The 18,488-nt window shown below is 46.1% G+C and overlaps 1 protein-coding gene across 2 annotated transcripts in view; it reads right to left on the bottom strand.

Annotated features, from left to right (window-relative positions):
* STXBP1 (syntaxin binding protein 1) overlaps window positions 1-18,488 on the bottom strand; it is a 64,274-nt gene that overhangs the window by 15,454 nt on the left and 30,332 nt on the right. For both annotated transcript variants that reach the window (XM_019636644.1, XM_019636654.1), the window contains exons 2-13: window positions 18,040-18,089; window positions 16,346-16,427; window positions 13,118-13,194; window positions 12,213-12,291; window positions 10,707-10,810; window positions 8,869-9,017; window positions 6,989-7,073; window positions 6,094-6,224; window positions 4,938-5,045; window positions 3,881-3,941; window positions 2,294-2,359; window positions 1,493-1,573 (exon numbers count right to left, since the gene is read on the bottom strand). In XM_019636644.1, the coding sequence (XP_019492189.1) occupies window positions 1,493-1,573; window positions 2,294-2,359; window positions 3,881-3,941; window positions 4,938-5,045; window positions 6,094-6,224; window positions 6,989-7,073; window positions 8,869-9,017; window positions 10,707-10,810; window positions 12,213-12,291; window positions 13,118-13,194; window positions 16,346-16,427; window positions 18,040-18,089 (1,073 nt within the window). The remainder of the gene's footprint in view (window positions 1-1,492; window positions 1,574-2,293; window positions 2,360-3,880; window positions 3,942-4,937; window positions 5,046-6,093; window positions 6,225-6,988; window positions 7,074-8,868; window positions 9,018-10,706; window positions 10,811-12,212; window positions 12,292-13,117; window positions 13,195-16,345; window positions 16,428-18,039; window positions 18,090-18,488) is intronic.

Genomic DNA, 18,488 nt, shown 5'->3' with positions numbered 1-18,488 from the left:
AGGACAGCTTTTTGAGTTTTAACTACTCAGGTTTTTAACTACTCAGGAATCTTCCAGTCATTTCTAGGGTGAGGAGGAAAAAAGAATGGGCTCCCAAACCAGCAAATCCAACCCAGGGAGGTGAAGGAAGAGAGAAGGCCTGACAAAAGAACTGAAGATGAAAGACAATGAAGTGAGCAAAGTCTACAGGCCCCACGCTGCGCCCCAGGCGAGAGTCAGACCCTTTCTCAGCAGGCCAGAGAAAGCGGCACCTCAGCCTCAGGCCATCAAGGACCATTTGGTCTTGCTCTCAGAGATGAGCAGTGGCAACTTTCTCTGTGGCTTTACAGAGGTTGCCCGAAGGTTCCCCTTTTTCTCTTGTGATTCCAGGAGTCCATAATAATCATGATCTCGAGTTCATGGTCTTTCCCCAGTCTGGGCCAGCGGAAGGCAGGGCACCCTCCTAGGCCCTTTCACCTCTCAGTCCCACTGCCATGCTCAGGAGACATTTGTTCAGCAGGACCTGATTCTAATACTCTCTAAAAGTCAAGTTAAATGTAACAAATACTACTGAGCATTTCTGAAAAAATGTAAAGTTCCAAGGATGAATCCCAATTGCATTTTTACTGGTCTAGTGATAACCTATTCTCTGGATGGTCAAGTTCTTTTGGAGAGGATACCTTGTGTTTACCAAGATCACCTGTGAAGCTGATGGGTTTTAGCAGGGCTGCTTCCCCTTAGAAGAGAGGCAATGGATCGGGACAGCTGAGCCTGTTACATCAAACCCGAAGACTTAAATCCTAGTTTCACACCGAGAACTAGAGATGTTTTTTTCTGTAAAAGGGGGCCTTCCGCTGAGGCTGCAGGAGCATTTAATGCCCTCTCTTCCCTGAGAAGCTGACCCTCTCTGAGTATTGTTATCACACTTGAAGAATGAGTGCCAGGATTACAGACTCCACACAACACTCCTGGAGATTGTGGCAGCGTTGTTATTTCCCTTTGCGGGTGAGGAAAATAAAGCAGGGAGAAATGGGCACATCAAACCAATCAGCGACAGAGACAGAACTCAAACCCAGACTCTCAATTACAGTCCTAACTGTGATCAGCGAGGCGGTGGGTGCATTTCTGTGCTGTTGCTGCCCTATCCTCTTTCAGCCTCTCGGTGTCCAAAACTGGTGTGGCCGCAGCAGGAGGAAATACATTCAGACTATAATATTCAGCCAGCCCTGCCCATGTAGGGCTCAGAGCCCCATATATCTCTTTCCAGCCATTCCAGGGGGGAAATGGCGCCTTTGGAAAGCCAGGCATGCAAAATCCAAACGGCACGGCACTCCAGACCAGTCTAGCCCCTACCATTGAGGTTGGCATGGCACTGGCTGCAGAGAGGTGAGATAACACGATCTAGGAGGCTTTCCCATCTCTGTTTCCTATGATTCTGCAGGATGTTCAAGGTCAGACATTAAAATTCAGTTGGGTAAATGCACATGGCAGGAAGAGAGGGAAAAGGTCCTACCTGCTCCACTCGGCAGAGCTTGTCCACGGTGCCCTGGTAATGTTTCATGCAGTCCTCGGCCAGGTGCAGGTGGGTCGAATACTAGGAGACAGTTTGTGATCAAGGAATTACTGATTCATGCAACATCTACCGAGCACCTACGATGTATAAACACTGGGCTAGGCACCAAGGTGTCTCCAGCCTCATTAAGGAGATGAAACGTGTTCAGGCCGGTACACAAACACCACAAGTAGGAAATTTTGTGTGTCAGGAGAGAGGAAGAAGCCACATTCTAAGAGCCAAGGGGAAGGAGGGAGGCTTCGTGGGGGTAGGGTGGTAGGATGGCTTCACAACACATCCACAGGTACTCTGATATTCTTCTCCCAGGAGGGGGAGTTAGTTCCCCTCTCCGGGAGCGTGAGCTGGATTTAGTGATTCCCTCCTCGTGGATAGAGAGTGTGCAGGAAGTGATGTGTGACATCCCCGATCAGGACACAGAGGGCACTGTGACTTCCCCCGAGCTCTCTCTCTGGGGTCACTCACTCTGGGGAAGCCAGCTGACATGTCATGATAACACTCAAGCAGCCCTGCACCAGGTCCACGAGGGGAGGAATAGGAAGGACAAAGAGAGAACAAGACGGAGAGGAGAAAGGAAAGCCACGGGAAAGAAGCTGTCTATCCCAGCCTTCCATTTCTAATAAAAATTGAAGATAACTAAAAATCTGTGGATTTCAATGACTCGCTGAGTAAAGTGGGGCTTTGAGAAGTCTTTCTGCAGCTATTTAACCCATGATTCCAACTGGCCATCTTGGATCGCCGTACCTTGCTGAGCTCTTTCTGGTACTGGGGCATCTTCTTCAGCATCTGTGACAGGTCCCGCATGGTGGTCTGTAAGGGAAAGCACAGCATATGGTCTCACTCCAATGGCCCTGATCTAAGAGGCTGTGCAAGGCAGGTGGGTGCAGGATGGGACAGCAGCCGGCACTGGACTTCCGGTGTGCATGCTCTATAACTCCCGAAATGAATCTGTTGAACACAAGATCATGGGTGCTTAGGGTGCCAGCCAGGTCTCTGGCTCAAAGAATTACTGATCCAAACACCAATGGCTGTCTTATAGGTGGGGAACTGAACTCTGAAGTCTTGCAATTACGTTTTATTTTTTGGACTAGAAGGTTACTGAGACCATAATTCTTGCCAGGAAAGAACAATTTTTCTTCTATACACTGCCTTTCTGCATACTCCGTTCAGCACTCTTGGCATCGTGTTCACATTTCACCCCAGCAGAAAGGCTGTATTTGTGTAGATAGGTGACAAGTAGGCAACAGGCAAGAAAAGGCTGGGATGTGCGTCCTGATGGATGAAACAGGTTTGTTGACTTTCTAACTGTGTGACCCACCTGATCCCACTCATTTATCTGACAAAAATCTATTGAATTACTGCTACATGCCAGACACCTTTAACTGCTAAAGATACAGGACCAAAAAAAACTTCTGCTTTCATGGAACTCACACGTAGGAGAGCAGCCATCCAACTAAGTGGATTAACACTCTTCCAGGGCATCAGAGTGTGGGTGCACAGAGCAGAGGCACCTCACTAGTCTAGGGAGGAGTAGGGAAGGTTTCCCTCCAAGACGATGCCTGAGCCAAAGGACCAGGACTTTACAAGGCTAGGTCCAGGCAAGAAACTCAGGTGTAGCTGGAGAAAGGTGGTGGGGACAAGAAGGTACAGACAGAGATGAAACCAGAGAGAGTCCCTGGAGCCTGATGACCCAGGTGCTGTAAGACACGTCCACGGGTGGGGCTTGACTGTACAGGGGATGGGAAGTCACTAAGTGGTTTTTTTTTTTTTTTATTAAAAAAATTTTTTTAGCTGAGCCATCCTGCCACCTGTTGGCAGCGCAGTGGCAGTTCAGCTCGGGCCGGGCATTGAACCGCTGTTGCTCAGAGCTCAAACTCTTGAGCAAGCTCTTAACCAACTGAGCCACTCAGTCGGCCCCCACTAAGTGGTTTTAAGCAAGGAGTGATACAATCAGAGCTGCACTTTCCTTGACTAAGATGGGTAAGCCACCTCTGATAAACTGTCAGGATAAGGAGAGGCCCAGGTAGGTTAGCACATGAATGCTAATTCCACCATAAGCTAAAAAGATTTCCCAGTTCTTCCGGTTTAAAATGAATCGTGATCTAAAATAGTAAATACTAATCTTCAGCGTAACAAAAAGATACTCTATAAATCTCAAAAGACGGGGTTCCCGAACTCAATCTTGAACGCAAAATAAGACAAAATGATCACAGATGAAGGACTACGACCCCCTGCAACGCTCTGGTCTTATGCAGAGATGTCCTCGCTGCCCCTAGAGAGAAAGCAGCGATCAGCTTAAAGGGCACTCACTGCAGGTTAGTGTGGGTTTACCTTCTCTCCAGTGTTCATTCTCTTGCTGGAAGAAAAATCTTTCAGAGAACGGGTGACTTCCCTGGAAGACAGAAGGAGGCAGCTAAGTTTCAAAGCAACACCAAGCGCCTCTAAAGGATGCTACAGGAGCAATGCAACAGTCTTCCTTTAGGAAAATGTAGAGACTTTTCCTGCCAGTAAGGTATGCATTAAAAGTGATTTCTAAGAGGAGAGAGGAAAGCGATATATTGTTTTTCTAACTCATATTCTAAACCAGGGCCTCCAGACTTGAAAAGAGAGAAGAAAATATTAGGACATCTATTTATGTTTATTTTACTTCATCCTTTTCAAATCTACGTTTTTGTATATTCTGCAAAATATATACATTAGTACAATAAAGCATATATTTAATTCATAGATAAATTTAAATACTGGGAGTGTTCATCAACATTTTTCTAAATTTGAGTGATCCAAAAAGTTTGGAGACCACTTCTAAAATAACCGAGCTAACCAAGACTATTATTTTTCTCTCTTCCTTGTGAATTTCCTAAGGATAAGATCAACTCAATGTAGCAGAATGTGTCTTTCTGCAAAAACAGAGCTGTTTAAAGGTCTTGTAACAATGTTTAGGTGTTAGAAACATTTTGGACCATTTTCAGGTAGGTTCAGTGTATACAGACATCAGTTCTTGCTCAGAAATTTTAGGTATGACAACAAGGGAGGAAGATACACACCAGTCATATAAGAGGGTTGCGTGGAATCTGGATCTTTCAGTGGAAGGAACCACCTTTACATGTTTAGTGTTTATAAAGCATTTTGCTGAGAGCACTACAAATGCTTTCCAAAAACTCGCAAAGCCCCCCTAACATGGATTTTCTAACTTCCTGAAGTTGGTGGAGCTGGAGCGCAGAGATCAGAAGGGATCTGTCCCCATAGGTTAGCATGTTGGTGCCTTTGCCGAGGCAGGGAATTCACCCACTGAAGAGCTCCAGCCAAGCTGCCCAGAGTATGTGCCTCCGAGACCACAGATAGGGAGAGTCATTTTGCCTTGGAGGAGGGCGGGGAAAGGGGCTCTTACTGGGACACCTCTGCGATGTGCTTGTGACGCAGGGTTATCCAGAGGTCGTCGTCCTCGTCCAGAAGCACTTCCTTCACCCGTGCCTCCCCGATGCCACTTGTTTCGTACCTAGAGAGGGGACATCCCCACAAAATTCATCCAGTTCCTTCTCGTTTATAACAGACAAGAGCTCACAGTCCTCAGCTGACAGATATCCACATGAATGACTTCACAAGCCCCAGGACCACCCGATGTGTCACTGTCTGTATCAGGTCATGTATGAGCACTAACACCGCTAATTCCTTGGGCAGGAAGAGACCCAAAGCTCTAATAAAGTTCAACTGGCTTAAAGTTCTGTAGTAAAATCCTCAGAGTGAGCTGATAGAAGCACCACCTTAGACACCTGGTTCAGGGCATGAAGTCAGGATATAGGTGGGTTCAGAGTTACTTATAAGGGACAAAGATCATGTTTGCCACTCTCTGAGAAAGGCCTGGGTACCATCCTCAAACGTTAGGTGACTTAGTAGCTTTTAGCAACTACCAGCAACAGGCCCTCAGCATATGAAATCACGGCCATCTACAGGAAGGCAAGAATTATGGGGACCAAAAGGGAGAAGGGCAGAGATTTTTCACTCATATTTTCAGAACCTTCATTTTGAAACCACTACTTTCATTCATGATCAATGTTGTAAAATTAATGACATGAGAACAATGTAGTGTTTCCATAAAAAGAAAAATTGGTTTTTAGAAACTAGTTTCTAATGATTACTACCAAGAAAAATGTTGTTTATAATGAAGAAAAGAGCTTCTCTGAAAATAAAGTTTAGTAAGAAACTCCTGTTGATCTCTTTTGTCATATTTCATGATCAATAATTAAGAAGGTTCAACTCTGAATAAGAATACGCACACACACCCAAATTGACATATTAACACATCCAAGCAGGCTATGAACTGAGGTGGTGTGAGCTGTGAACCGAAGATTCAAAGTTCTTGTTCTTCCCCAAAAGAGGCCCAAGGTTCTGGCTAGAAATGCCATTGGATTCTGGGACCTCACAGAAAAGACTGCAGGTATCAATGCGCCCGCTTTTCCTAGGATTAATGACATCCTCTGTCTAAAGTTAGAGGTGTTTCAGGTTCGTTTGCAAAGCTGCAGTTCCTCCGGGGTGTGTGCACTTACTTGTATACATCATTCTCAATAGGCAGCAGATCGTAACTCATGGCCTGAAAAGTGAGTTCATGTAGCACGGGGGAGCAGGGGTCGAATCCGCGGTCCAGGATCAGGAGCTGGGAGCGCGCCTTGTCTGGGCCCTGGAAGGAAGGACACAGGGAACTTTCACAAGCCACCCCCGCCCCACATTTCAGCTTCTCCAACTAGCGTAGTCCCTCCTGTAAAAGGGGATGGCAGGAAGCAAACTCAGGGGGTAAACCTACTGAAATAGCACTGACTATAGTTCATTTACTGCTCTACAAGAACCCAAGTAAGCACCATGTGAGAATGCAATGTGTCTATCTGATAATGAGTGAGGGTCCTTTGAAGCAGATCCAAAACTGCGGCGGGGTCCAAAGTGAGCTCGTGAAGGACAGCAGCACCTGGGCTCTGCTACAAACAGGGTGACTCACCATCCTGTCTGCCTAGGACTTTTGGTTTTAAAACCAAGATAATGAAGAACTCTGTGTCTTAACTGCAGTGGGGGTTACGTGAATCTACACACAGGTAAAATTAAATAGAACACGCACACAAATACGTACATGTACACACTACCTGAAATCTGAACAAGGTCTAGAGATTGTACCAATATCAATTTTCTGGGTTGGTACTGTACTACTGAGGGGGTTCCCCGGAAGGAGGGTCTTCAGGGCCCAAACTGGGAACGTCCTGGCGGACGGAAACAAGTTGGTCATCCCAGCTCCACTGAACAGAATGTGAACCAGCCTGCCCAAATGCCTGAGCATGTCCCTGGAGGCCGAAGTGCAGGAACAGCAGCACTCATGGACGCTCTGTGAGCAGCTGAGCTGTCCCCAGGACAGTGGTCACTTGGCAAGAGAATCACGTGGTCCCCATCCAGACCTACCTCCCCCATGGTTGGGTCATCAGCTTTGTAGGCGTCGAGCTTGTCCTGGATTAGCTGAGCCAGCAAAGCATTGTCCTTGTATTCCCTGACAAAGGAGGAGTGACACAGGTGACTGGCCCCTGCACCCAAACGATGGCGCTGACTGCCCTCGGGGAGGAAGGCAGGCCAGTGCAGGGAGGGTCAAGGACGCTGTGAGCTTCTGCACAATGTCCTTTTACCATAAGAATATATTCATATATTACATGCATAATTTAAAAAAAATGCCTAGCTCAGTGCCTGGAACATAAGTGATTTTCTAGTTCCTTGTTTGTTTTTTAACTATCTAAACAGGAAGAGGTAGTCTCTCTAAGCAGTTTCAGATAAACAACCGCACATCGGCAGAGGGTCCTGATCATCCTTCCTTTTCCCACAACCAAGCTGTCTGAGCCTGACCCACCTGCTTCTCACTTCCCTCAATTCTAATTCCCTTGGGTCTTGTTTTGTTTTCATGGCAAGTAACATTTCTGCAGGCAGAGCAGATAAAAGTGAGAACCTTAGTCTAAACCCTTCCCCTTGGGTAAGCCGGACAGTATTTCCTGGGGCCCCGCCCAACTGTACCTAGGGTGTGGCTGCTGCCTGCCACCTGCTGTCAGCACTAAAGCAGCTGTGTTCCCAGCCCCATGACTCCCACAAATGAACTCCAGTCTCCCACTACTCTGTGAGAGGTAGGGCCTAGGCCCCACTTCTTAATGTCCTCCAGGCTTTTTGTCAGTGAACGCCAATAACGGAGGAAAGCCAGGTTCTGGGGCTGATGGAGGGAGGCGTGTTTCTATGGCTACAGGTCCAGCAGACAATGCGGCAATGAGGATGGGTGGAGCACTGATCCACGGCCCTCCAAGTTCAGGCCCGCGGTTCCTCTTGAGTGGCCTCCTCCTTCTGGTTTCTCCTCGCCTGACTCCTGCTCACGCTCCATCTTCACGCTCCCACAGCACTATGTTCACTCCCTCGTCAACCCTCCAGAAGTTTCCCAGTGACAGCCACTGAAGGACATGAGCCTACAGCCGGCATCCGAGGCCCCCAGAAATGGCCTCATCTCGCTCCACTGTTCTGCACATAGCTGCGCTAGGCTGCCAGTCCTCCGCAGGCTTGCCCTTCGCCCTCCCAACTCCACACTTCTGCTCATACCAACGGCAAGAGCCAACTGCCCACACAAAACGCCCTCTGCTCCTCATCAGGCTACTGAAATCCAAACCTGTCCGTCAAAACCTAGTTCACAGGTCACCTCCGGTCTGAAGCCATTCTTGAGCCTCTCGCTTAAAGGGCCCTCTCCCTACTCCGGCTGCTCAGCCCTCGGCTCGTTTGTCCTAAGGCGCTCGTCTCGCAGGGCCTCGCCATAGGTGTGCACAGCTTATGCACACACATGCTGGTATCTTACCTGCCTTCCCAGTCAGGGCCTTCTAAGGGCAGGGGCAGTGTCCTCAGGTGGTCTCCCCAGCACTTAGCACACAGCAGGTAAGTGATAAGTGAGTGACTATAAGATCTGAAGAACGTGTCCTTTACAGAATTATTCTCTTTGTGTTTTCTCTTACTCTGAAACATCTTCTATAAAGAAGATGCCTTTTTAAAGGTTAGAAAGAGATTTAAGAAACTATAGGAAACCTGGGTTGCAGTTAGATAGGTGTTCACATTTTAGTTATTCAATAACTGAATATAACTATTTCATGCTCTTTTCTGTATCATTATATTTCACAGTAAAATATAGAAAATAACAAAACCATTGGAAGAGTAATTATAAATGTGATGCTCAAATCTTGACCCTCTTGAGAAAACTGTCAGAGGATTTTAAGGCCAGACCAAGTGTGGGGGATAGCTCCTCACGCGGGGGCTGGGCGCTGTCTTACCCCCGGTACCGCACGGCTGGGTACTCTTTCAGGGTGGCACACAGAGTTGCGATCTGCTCTGCCAGGCGCTCCAGTATAGGATTCTTCATCTGAGCCTTGTGGGGACTGTAGAAGCTTTGGAAAGAGTCAGCAGAGTCCAGGGAATACACCTGAGGAAGAGGGAGAAAATACATACAGTGTTTGCATCCGGGAATGGTGAACTGTTAGAATTTTCCCCAGCCCTGGAAGTGAGTCTACAGAACACGTTTACTCTACAAATGCGCTGGGCGTCTGCTGTGCCAGGTACTGTGCTACACACCTGGGAACTATGAGTGACCAAAACATGACCATCCTCCAGGAGTGTGTGAAAGGAAGGCAGACAAATAATAAACATGATGAAAAGTAAATTTGATGGTATGTGAGAAACTGGTAAGTGTCTGAGAAAATAATGAAGCAGGGAAAGAATACCCAGGAGGGAGGGCCGGCTGGGGAGGACAAGGCCTCCTGAGAAGGTGACCTTTGACTGTTTGAGCAAGGACTGCCTCTCACCAGCAGGGGGACTTCCACATGGAGGGAATGGCTAGTGCCAGGGCCCTGCCGAGGGCAGGCGCCTGCCGAGGGCGTGATGAACAATGAGGAGGCCAGGGGGTAAGCAGAAGAGCAGATTAGCGTCAGACCTCAGGGGCCATTACCAGCATAAATAAATAAGGGAGGAGCTAGACATTGAGCTGTGGCTGTGGGCAAATAATGGAGCTTTTTGATTTAATAATTTCCTACCCTCAAGAATATGTTCTAAGTGGTTTTCTTTTCTTTTTCTTTGGAGAGTTCTGAAGTTTAAAATTTCCTCGTAAACTACCTAGCCTACCAGCTACCAGTATTCTCTCAGAATCTCATTTATGTAAACTGCCCTGATCATCTAGAAAACCTGAGGCTTTTAAAAAAAAACGTATTACTTTTAAAAAATATATGAAATATAACATGGTTGAACATGCTAAAGTTGGACTTTGTTCAATCCAGGTGGTGACTGGGCTCCCACGGAGAAAAAATAATTCCTGCCCTCAGGCTGGAAGCAGGCTTTAGGCCAAGTGAGATTGTCTTTAAATGTTAACACTGTATTTTTTTCTATCCTTCCTTACCTAAAAATAGATCACTCTTTGGTGTCTAGAAGCTAATCTATAAAGATCCAGCATGATACAATCATTTTTTATCTCTACAAAAATGCATAAAAGTTCTGTTACTCTTGTTCCTTTGTTAGGAGAAGATTTTAAGATTTTAACAAATCTTAAAATACTTAGATATGAATTTTGTACACTCTCACAAATCTTCACCTTTACTGGTTTAACAACTGTTTTTTTCCAAGGGGAGAGGTTTGCTGCCACAGCATTTGGCATGTGAAGTGTTAATGGCTAATGACGAAGGCTGCCATCTGTTCTCTCAGCACATGACAGGCTGAGGTTATCTCTACATAAAAACAGTCTCCTTCGCAGCAGATGGGTGTTGTCTGATCCCTTCCCATCTCTCCTTCCACGCTCCTCCTGGATTGGCTACCTTTTGGTTATTCAGGAGTCAGCCAATCAGAGTGAACACTGTGAGCAAAGAGATATATGCACGCAAAGAAAGGCACAATGGCTGAAAACAAATCAGAAATAACTGGAGAGGAGGATGAGGGCCAGGGCAGACCCCTAAGGAGTACTGCCTCTCCATGACATAAGCATCCACTTACAACATCGCACTCATCAAGTCTTCCCTCACCCACTGTCTCGCCCACTGTGGGGCATTTCACCCCCCGCCACCCTCTCAGAACCTGCCAGAGCTCCATAAGGATGCAGAGTTCCCGGGCACCTCCAACTCAGCCTCACCTGGGATTCGTAGGGGAGAAATGCAATGTTGATTTCCGTCAGAGTTTTGATGACTTTGGCTGCTCGAGATTTTACCAGCTCATTAAACAGGGCATCTGGACAAGCTGCAAGAATGACAAAAGACAGTGGGTTTTCCCATCCATTTGTGGATTCATTTCAACAGGCACACGTGTCTGGTAGATTCTTTGTTAGGATTTTAAAAAGGCAAATAGAAAATTCACCCCATTCTAACACAGCCAGTACCTCTAGGGTATAAAAGGAATATAAACCCACCTACAAGGCCGTAGAACAGAGAAACACCTGGTGATCAAGGCTGAGCTATTAAGAGCTAATAAAAACCATTTTCTGATATCAAGGAGAGGAAGGAAAAAAACTGTAAGAGGTTAAGAAAGGACAAAGACAAAGTCTATAATATAAACAAACACCTCACATCTGACATGTGCATGAAAAATAAAGAAAAATCAAATCATTGGGAAATGTGATACAGGCATTTCCCCCGGACCCTCTAAGGAACTCCGCTGCTCAGGAGACCCAGTTGGTGGGGAACCATAATTTCTACTGACTTTCCTGGGCCAAACATACGGCTGCAGGGTCCCAGGAATGTGTTACCGGTTTATTATGACTAATGCCATCTACCTGCTCTCTTTGTCACCCACATTCAAACAGTATAAAATTATTCTTTGCAAGAACCTTTCCCTTTTTCTCAGTGGTGAATTTTGTGGGTTTTTCCTAGAGAGAGGAACACTGGGGAAACTGTTATTATTGTACATTCTTTGGCCATCCAGCCCTACTCATCTCTCTTTGCTGTTAACACAGACTGATCAAGATGCTGTGTACTAGGCAGGCTCCACGCACATAACCTCCACAAAATAACAAAACGGATTCCAGGACAATGATGCAGTTCTGTCTGATACGAAGGCCTCAGATATACCTCCTGGAATATCTTTGTGGTGGAAAAACCGATGGAAATACACTACAGTTTATAATGGTATCTGGGAGTCTATACAGTGAAACACCAAGGCTGGCATTGGGAGATTCTTCTCAGCATGAAACCCTCTAGTCCAGCGTTTCTCAACCTGTGGGTCGCGACTCCTTTGGGGGTCGAACGACCCTTTCACAGGGGTCGCTGGGTACTCATATGTGGGCGTATCTGCATGTGGGCCTGGAGACGGATAGAGGAGCGGTGTCTCGGTTCCTAAGACCATCGAAAATATGTGTTTTCCAATGGTCTTAGGCGACCCCTGTGAAAGGTTGAGAACCGCTGCTCTAGTCCTAAGAAGAGGTGCTAGTTTTCATCAGGAAGGACTGCACAGCCTAGTAGGTTGTATTTGTGTGTGCTTATTTTTGTTTCTTATGCAGTTTTTTTTCTGAAAAGGAAATAAAAGATCAGGACACACATGGCAACAACGCGTTTCTTCCTGGATGCTCTGGCTTGGTTTGGGCTCAGCCTTGCCACACAGAAACCTAACTGGGAAGAGTGGGGCAGCACCGGACAGCCATACTTACAGTCGGTGAAGAAGACATGTGCAGCCCGGTACTTTGCAGTCGGTGGGTCCTTAAAGTCATTGATGAGAGAGCGGACAGACTGTGGGGAGAGGAAAGCGGGAACTGAATCCAATTGTAGAAGCAAATGGGGCCTATATCTGGACTGGGCTTTCAAGCCACTTGCACAAAGTTGTGGGGGATTTTGAATATAATTCTAAATCATGTTTGGCCATAACTGAGTTCCAAGGACTTGAAATTAGGATTATTTCAGTATTTACATGAACAAAAGCCTTCCTAGCTCATTCCAGAATGACAGTGTGAGTTCCTTGGAGCCACCATAAGCTGGGTTCCTAAGAAGAGGCCCACAGAAGAGGAAACTGGTCAGAAACCTTCCAGGAGATGCATCCTGAAGAAGCTCTGGCAATTTCGTTGCATCACATGTAAGCCAGTTTTTAAAAGTGAAAAGAAAGAGTGAAAACTGGAGGGAACTTATATGGACTGAGAGACCTAGAGGTGGAATTTGTCAGGATGCTGATTTGAACCAACCCCCCAAATTATAAGACAGGTATATCTGAACACGAACCGGAAATTGACGAAATCAACCTGAAAGCATAAAACAGCAAAGCTCGGCAGGTGGCTCCCTGGCCAGATGCAGCGGACCTCCTCCGAGAGAGGGAGAGCAAGGGAGAAACTAGGATGACCTGGCGCTGGCTTTCTGGACAGCGGAGGCGTTAATACTCCAGAAAGCCTCATGGCCTCTCCACTCCTCACTGCACCCCTCCCTCCCCGTCTGTGGACTGCGGACTGAAACACAGCGGTGTGGTCAATGCGTGCTTAGCCTAGAAACGGCAGACACCGTGCCACGCAGACACTGTGCCAGCACGTGCAGCCTCCGCCTCAGCCAAAGCTCTCCGGGGAGGGTTTACCTTCTCGGATGGAGTGATGAGATACACAGCCTCCAGGCTGGGCAGTGGTTCCCTGCATTTGTTGATATCTTCCACAACTAGACAACAAAACAGCAGCCCACAGTGAATGAGAAAAACACAACTGGCGATCATAAGACTGGAAGCAATGGGTACAGGCTGCCTTTAGACTGGTGCAGATACAAATTTATGGGGGGCGCGGGGGGGCAGGTCATTTGTCCCTTCCTTAGAGTGACCACATTCCACTGTCCCACAACATTGAAGGTGTTAGAAAACCCAAAACCATCACACTAAATACCTCCCATTTCCCTTTTCAATTCCTTGACCTCACTCAGTCAGGAACAGTCTTTTGCCTCTTCAGGTTTTTCTTATCTGTCCTAAACAAACCCATTTCCTTGAGCATTTCCATGTAGGGCTTATTTATCAACCATTGGATAGTTTTATCATTTTCCTCTGTATGTCTACAAATGAAGACATCCCAAACATACCTTCTATATAACACAGTCCCTCTCAATAGGTCGAAGACTAAATATTACATTTTGTTAAAGCACACCCGGGGCTTTTGGTTTCTTGCATCTTTTATGGTTGCGTCAGCTACTTCCCCGGGAAAGAAGAGCTTTGGGGCGGCCACCACCTTACCAGTCGCCTGACAGAACTTAGGATGGTTACCTACGCTGCACCACCCCGCGGCCCTTCTCCCCAGGCAGGTGATCTAGGGACATAAATGCACCACTTTAGCATTTATAAAGACTTCTCACCCCAAATAGTGTCCAAATTAACACCCAAATCTTACAACCATCTATTTCAGCAATGGTTGTGGATTTTTGAATTTCATAGGCCAATAATACTTCCACCCAAAATGTTTTGGGGTTCAACACAGGGTTGCTGACTTCTAAATTTTGCCAAGTAAGGACATTTTAAAAAAGGCACCTTTGGGGTAGGGGAAAGTCTGTGTGCAGAAGCGGAGAGCTGAACCCTCATGTACCACGCAAGTCAACAGATAACGTTTAACACTGATGAATCAGGAGATAATAGTATAAGTATTTATTTAGAAATATCAAAACTATAACCAGAAGAAAAAGCAGAGTAACCATTTCTGGTGTAATGGCCCTGGAAGACGGGGGAGAAGGGCGTAGGGCAGGGCATTGCTGCTTCTTTGTCAGAAGTTCATTTGTTCCATTTGGCATTCTCCCCCCTTAATTTTGTGCATTTTTTGCTTTGATAGAGAAAAAAAGTTTCAAAAAATCAACGAGGAAATTAACTTTCTAAGCTCAAAACAGGGGCAAGCCTGGTCTTGGATTGCTAAATGACAAAATGTCACACCAAAAATTATGTACTCCCATTTAGAACTATGCTTCTAATGACAGATAAACTGGATTTGGAAAAGTGCTTTTAAAAATGAAGGACTCACATCCAAGGTGTGACTGCACCCCCAAAATTATATTGGGTTGTCGGAAAAGTCATGACGCATTTTTGCAATGAAAAACATTAAAAAAATACGTCATGACTTTTCCGACAACCCAATATAATTACATATAACATAGAATGTAATCAACAAGAAAATCCATAACATATTATCACCATAATTTTACAATTTAAAAACATTTTAACACCAAATAATAGGAAAGACATAACCTTTGAATAAAGAGCAAATCTTTAAATTCAATTCCTTTAGCTTAATGCAAACCTCCACCCTCCATGCTTTTCCTCCTGGAACTGTGGTGTAGCAATTTTGACAAAGACCAGCCACAGTCTGTGAGCCACACATCCTATAAAGTTGTCTCCAGGCGAAAAAATTGGGAACTGTGTTACAACAGGTATGTTCCACCTAACATTTTCTCAGGGGAAAACCAAAGGTCAACTTCCTTGTTTGAAATAATACCTCAAAAGAGACTGCTTTTCAATCAATGCTGTTTCAAAGGTTAAAACATGTGATCCCTCTTGAAAGGCACCCCTGAGTAAGACGAGAGCTGCACACCATCGTGAATAAGAGCTCTGGGACAGAAGCCAGGTCTGGGTCCTAGTCTCAGGTATGACATTGGCTAGGGATCTTGGGTGGGTCATTTAACTTTTTTCAAAAAACCTATTTATTGTGAGATTATAACACATGCCAAAGAGTGAATAAAACATAGACATACGAATAATTGTAAGACAAACGTCTGTATAAGCACTGCTCTTAGGAAGCAGAGCCCACCACCAGCACTGCGTGCGTGCCCTCGCCCCACCCCCCCTACCCTCCCTCATCAATCTCCTTCCTTCCAAAGAGAACCACCATCCTGACATGAATGATGATCACTTCTCTTTAAGGTTTTACCACTTATACCTGCACTTCAAAACAGTAGAGCTTAGTTCTGCCTGGACTTGAACTTTATATAAATTAAAGCATACTGTAAGCACTTTTTTGTATCTCACTTCTTTTGCTCACCAATATGTTTATTGGATTCGTTCATGTTATTGTCAGTAGTCAGAGGTCATTCATTTTCATTGCTAGATAGTATTCCACTGTGTGACGCTGCCACAATTTATTTTATCATTCTACTCTTGACAGATGTTTTGGTTGTTTTGACTTTGGGGCTACTATGAACAATGTTCTGTGCGCATTCCTGCATGTGCATCCCAGGCACACACGCTTGAGGTTGTCTAGGACACACATCTAACCACTGACTTGCAGGCCCAGAGCACACGCACACCTTCAGCTCTACAAGACACCGCCAAGTGTTTCTCTAAGTGGCTGTACCAGTGGACACACCGTCATTCAGGAGTTTCCATTTTTCTACAGCTTCTCTGTCACTGACATTATCAGGGTTAAAATAGTCCAGGCTGGTGAGTGTATAGCAATACCTCACTCTGGTTTTAACTTCATTTCCCTGATCACTAATGAGGGTGGGCAATTTTTTTCATGTATTTATGGGGCATTTGGATTTCTTCCTTTCTTGAGTATCTGTTTAGGTCTTTCACCCATTTTTTTCTATTGAATGGCCTGCCTTTTTTTCTTGACTTGACCTTCCTTTCGGCATTCTCTAACAGATATTTAATGAGCATCTCGCACTGGATGAGAGCTTCAGTGATGAACAAGAAATCTTGGGTCTCTCTCAGGAACTTACGGTCTTACTACCCAGGTTGTTGGAAGAATCTAAAGTCAAGCGAGATAATAATGACTAGGGAGGAAGGGAGCCCGGCACAAAAGGAAGGCCTGAGTGTCATTCAAGGGCAGAGAGAATGTGCGCTCACTTGTTATCCCCTCGGTCATGATGTCTGTCATCTTACAGCAGGAGGAGAGCATCCGCATGCTTAGCTGATCGACCACCAGCACCTGGAAGCAAAGACACAGGCTTACGGCCTGTACGGCACCTGCTCTGACCCTCTCATCAGTGAATGCACCAGACTTCAAAGAGCCCCAGAAGTGCAGAAGAGTGACTTACCGATATTTCCTATGGGCCAGAAGTTTGCTGAAATGCATGCTAGCTCTGATCTCCCACACCCAAACCTAACCTTCTAGGACTTAAGAGTTTGCTCTCACTGACTTAATTTTATAAACTTAAAACATTTCAAGTTTTAATTTTCCATGATAAAGAAAATAATTACTCATAAAAAAAAGAAAAGAAATAAAAGACAAAAATAATCTATAGCACCCATACTCAGAGAAAAGCGGGTTGGAGAGTATTTTCTTAGGGCGTAACTTTTTCCTATAGAGAGGATGGACACTCATGCCACACTAATGATCTAGAAGGTGAGGTCTCTGCTGCAAAGCCGTCAGGACGCACCGTCACCAGCACGTGCATCATCTGGGTGTAAACCCTTGTGCAGCCAGTCCGGAAGAACACAAGTGTGCCTGGTCTAAAAGCTTCACACCTGTAGCTCTTCCGCTAATCTTTCCCAGCTGCATTCAGCCCACAGAGGAAGACAGAGGAGGCCGGCAGTTAAAACAAGGCTAGTCCTCATCTCCTTCTTTAATGATACAAACTGAGGTAACAGAAGCTTGGCACGAGGTGGGCCAGAAAGCATTTGGCTGCAGTGCAAGGGCCAATCAGTTTTCATTTCATGAGGAAGCTTCCTCAGATTTGTTTAAAATTCACATGTCCACAAAGATGGGCACACAGACTTCCTGCCAGGCAGCCTCCTGCCCTGGTGGCGAGGACGCGCTGGCTAAAACAATCTCACAAGGCCAGCGGTGAGGCTTCAAAATCCCCCTGTACCAATCACTCTGCTGGTCCCAGGCCCAATGGACTTGGAAATGTGTGGGCTCCTGACTGCAGGAAAACCTGGGGGCAAGAATGGCTGAAGTAAACCTTCCAGAACACACAGGAAACTCTGGTAAAACTGCACGCTCTCCTGGCCAGTGGAACGCCCGGCCCCAGACAACCCAGTGACCCTTAGAACACTGGTGGACGACAGCACTTTTCCCCGCTCCTGCATCACCCACTCCAGGAACCGCGGCCATAACCAGTCTGATTGGCTTAAATACTTGTTTCATGAACATTATACATGAAACATCCAGCATTGCTCTCAAAATTACATGAATAAACATGTAACTTCTTTTGTCTTATGTAAACAGACAGATGGGGACAGAGCAGACGAGAGCCTTTGCCACCTTTGCGTGGGCTCCGTGGAGATGCCTTACGGCTGCTGGGGGTCTAGAGGGGCCCTCTCTCTCTCCTTTAGCAAGGAGGATTCCACCTTCTTCAGCTGTATAATGGGTTCCAGGTGAGATTTTGTAGGAATAAGAGTTCCACTGATAAAATGCCCCACCAGGTGACCTTTCAGGTAAGTTTTCTGACCAGGTTTCTAAACCAGAGGCAGATGAGATTACCTTTGTTTGCACTCCCTGATCACAACAGAGGCCCTTTCCCCCAACCCTCCCCTCTGCTGTTCTGCTCTCCACAGGAATTCACCTTGAAAGCCATTAATTGTCCTCTTCTACTTACCTTCCACTCCCCCTTCTTCTTGACCTTCTTTATCACATCATGCATAATCTCTAAAGGGAGGAGGAGGGGGGAAAAAAGAAGGAGGGAGGGGGGGAGCAGGGGAAGAGAGAGGGACAGGAGGAGGAAAAAAGGAAAATTTAATGTAATTTCAAGGACTTCCAACACCTGCCTATTAGACTAGGTGACTCCCCCTCCCCCATAGGCTTCGCTCTCTTTGTTCAACCCATCAATCGGTTTACTGAGCCATAATCAATCCACCATACAGAGAGTTCTCTTCCTGTGTTCTTAATTCAGTGGTTCTCTAACTTTTTGGTCTCAGGGCTCCACTACACTCTTAAAAATTGAAGGCCCCCAGGGCCGGCTGAGTGGCACGTTGGTTAAGAGCTGGCTTGGGACACCAGAGGGCCCCGGTTCGGATCCCACATATGAGGGCCAGTGACACTGCCCTC

The sequence above is a fragment of the Hipposideros armiger genome, unplaced genomic scaffold (genome assembly GCF_001890085.2).
Source record: "Hipposideros armiger isolate ML-2016 unplaced genomic scaffold, ASM189008v1 scaffold_3, whole genome shotgun sequence".
In the NCBI taxonomy this organism is placed as follows: domain Eukaryota; kingdom Metazoa; phylum Chordata; class Mammalia; order Chiroptera; family Hipposideridae; genus Hipposideros; species Hipposideros armiger.
This window is presented reverse-complemented; position numbering and strand designations above follow the sequence as displayed.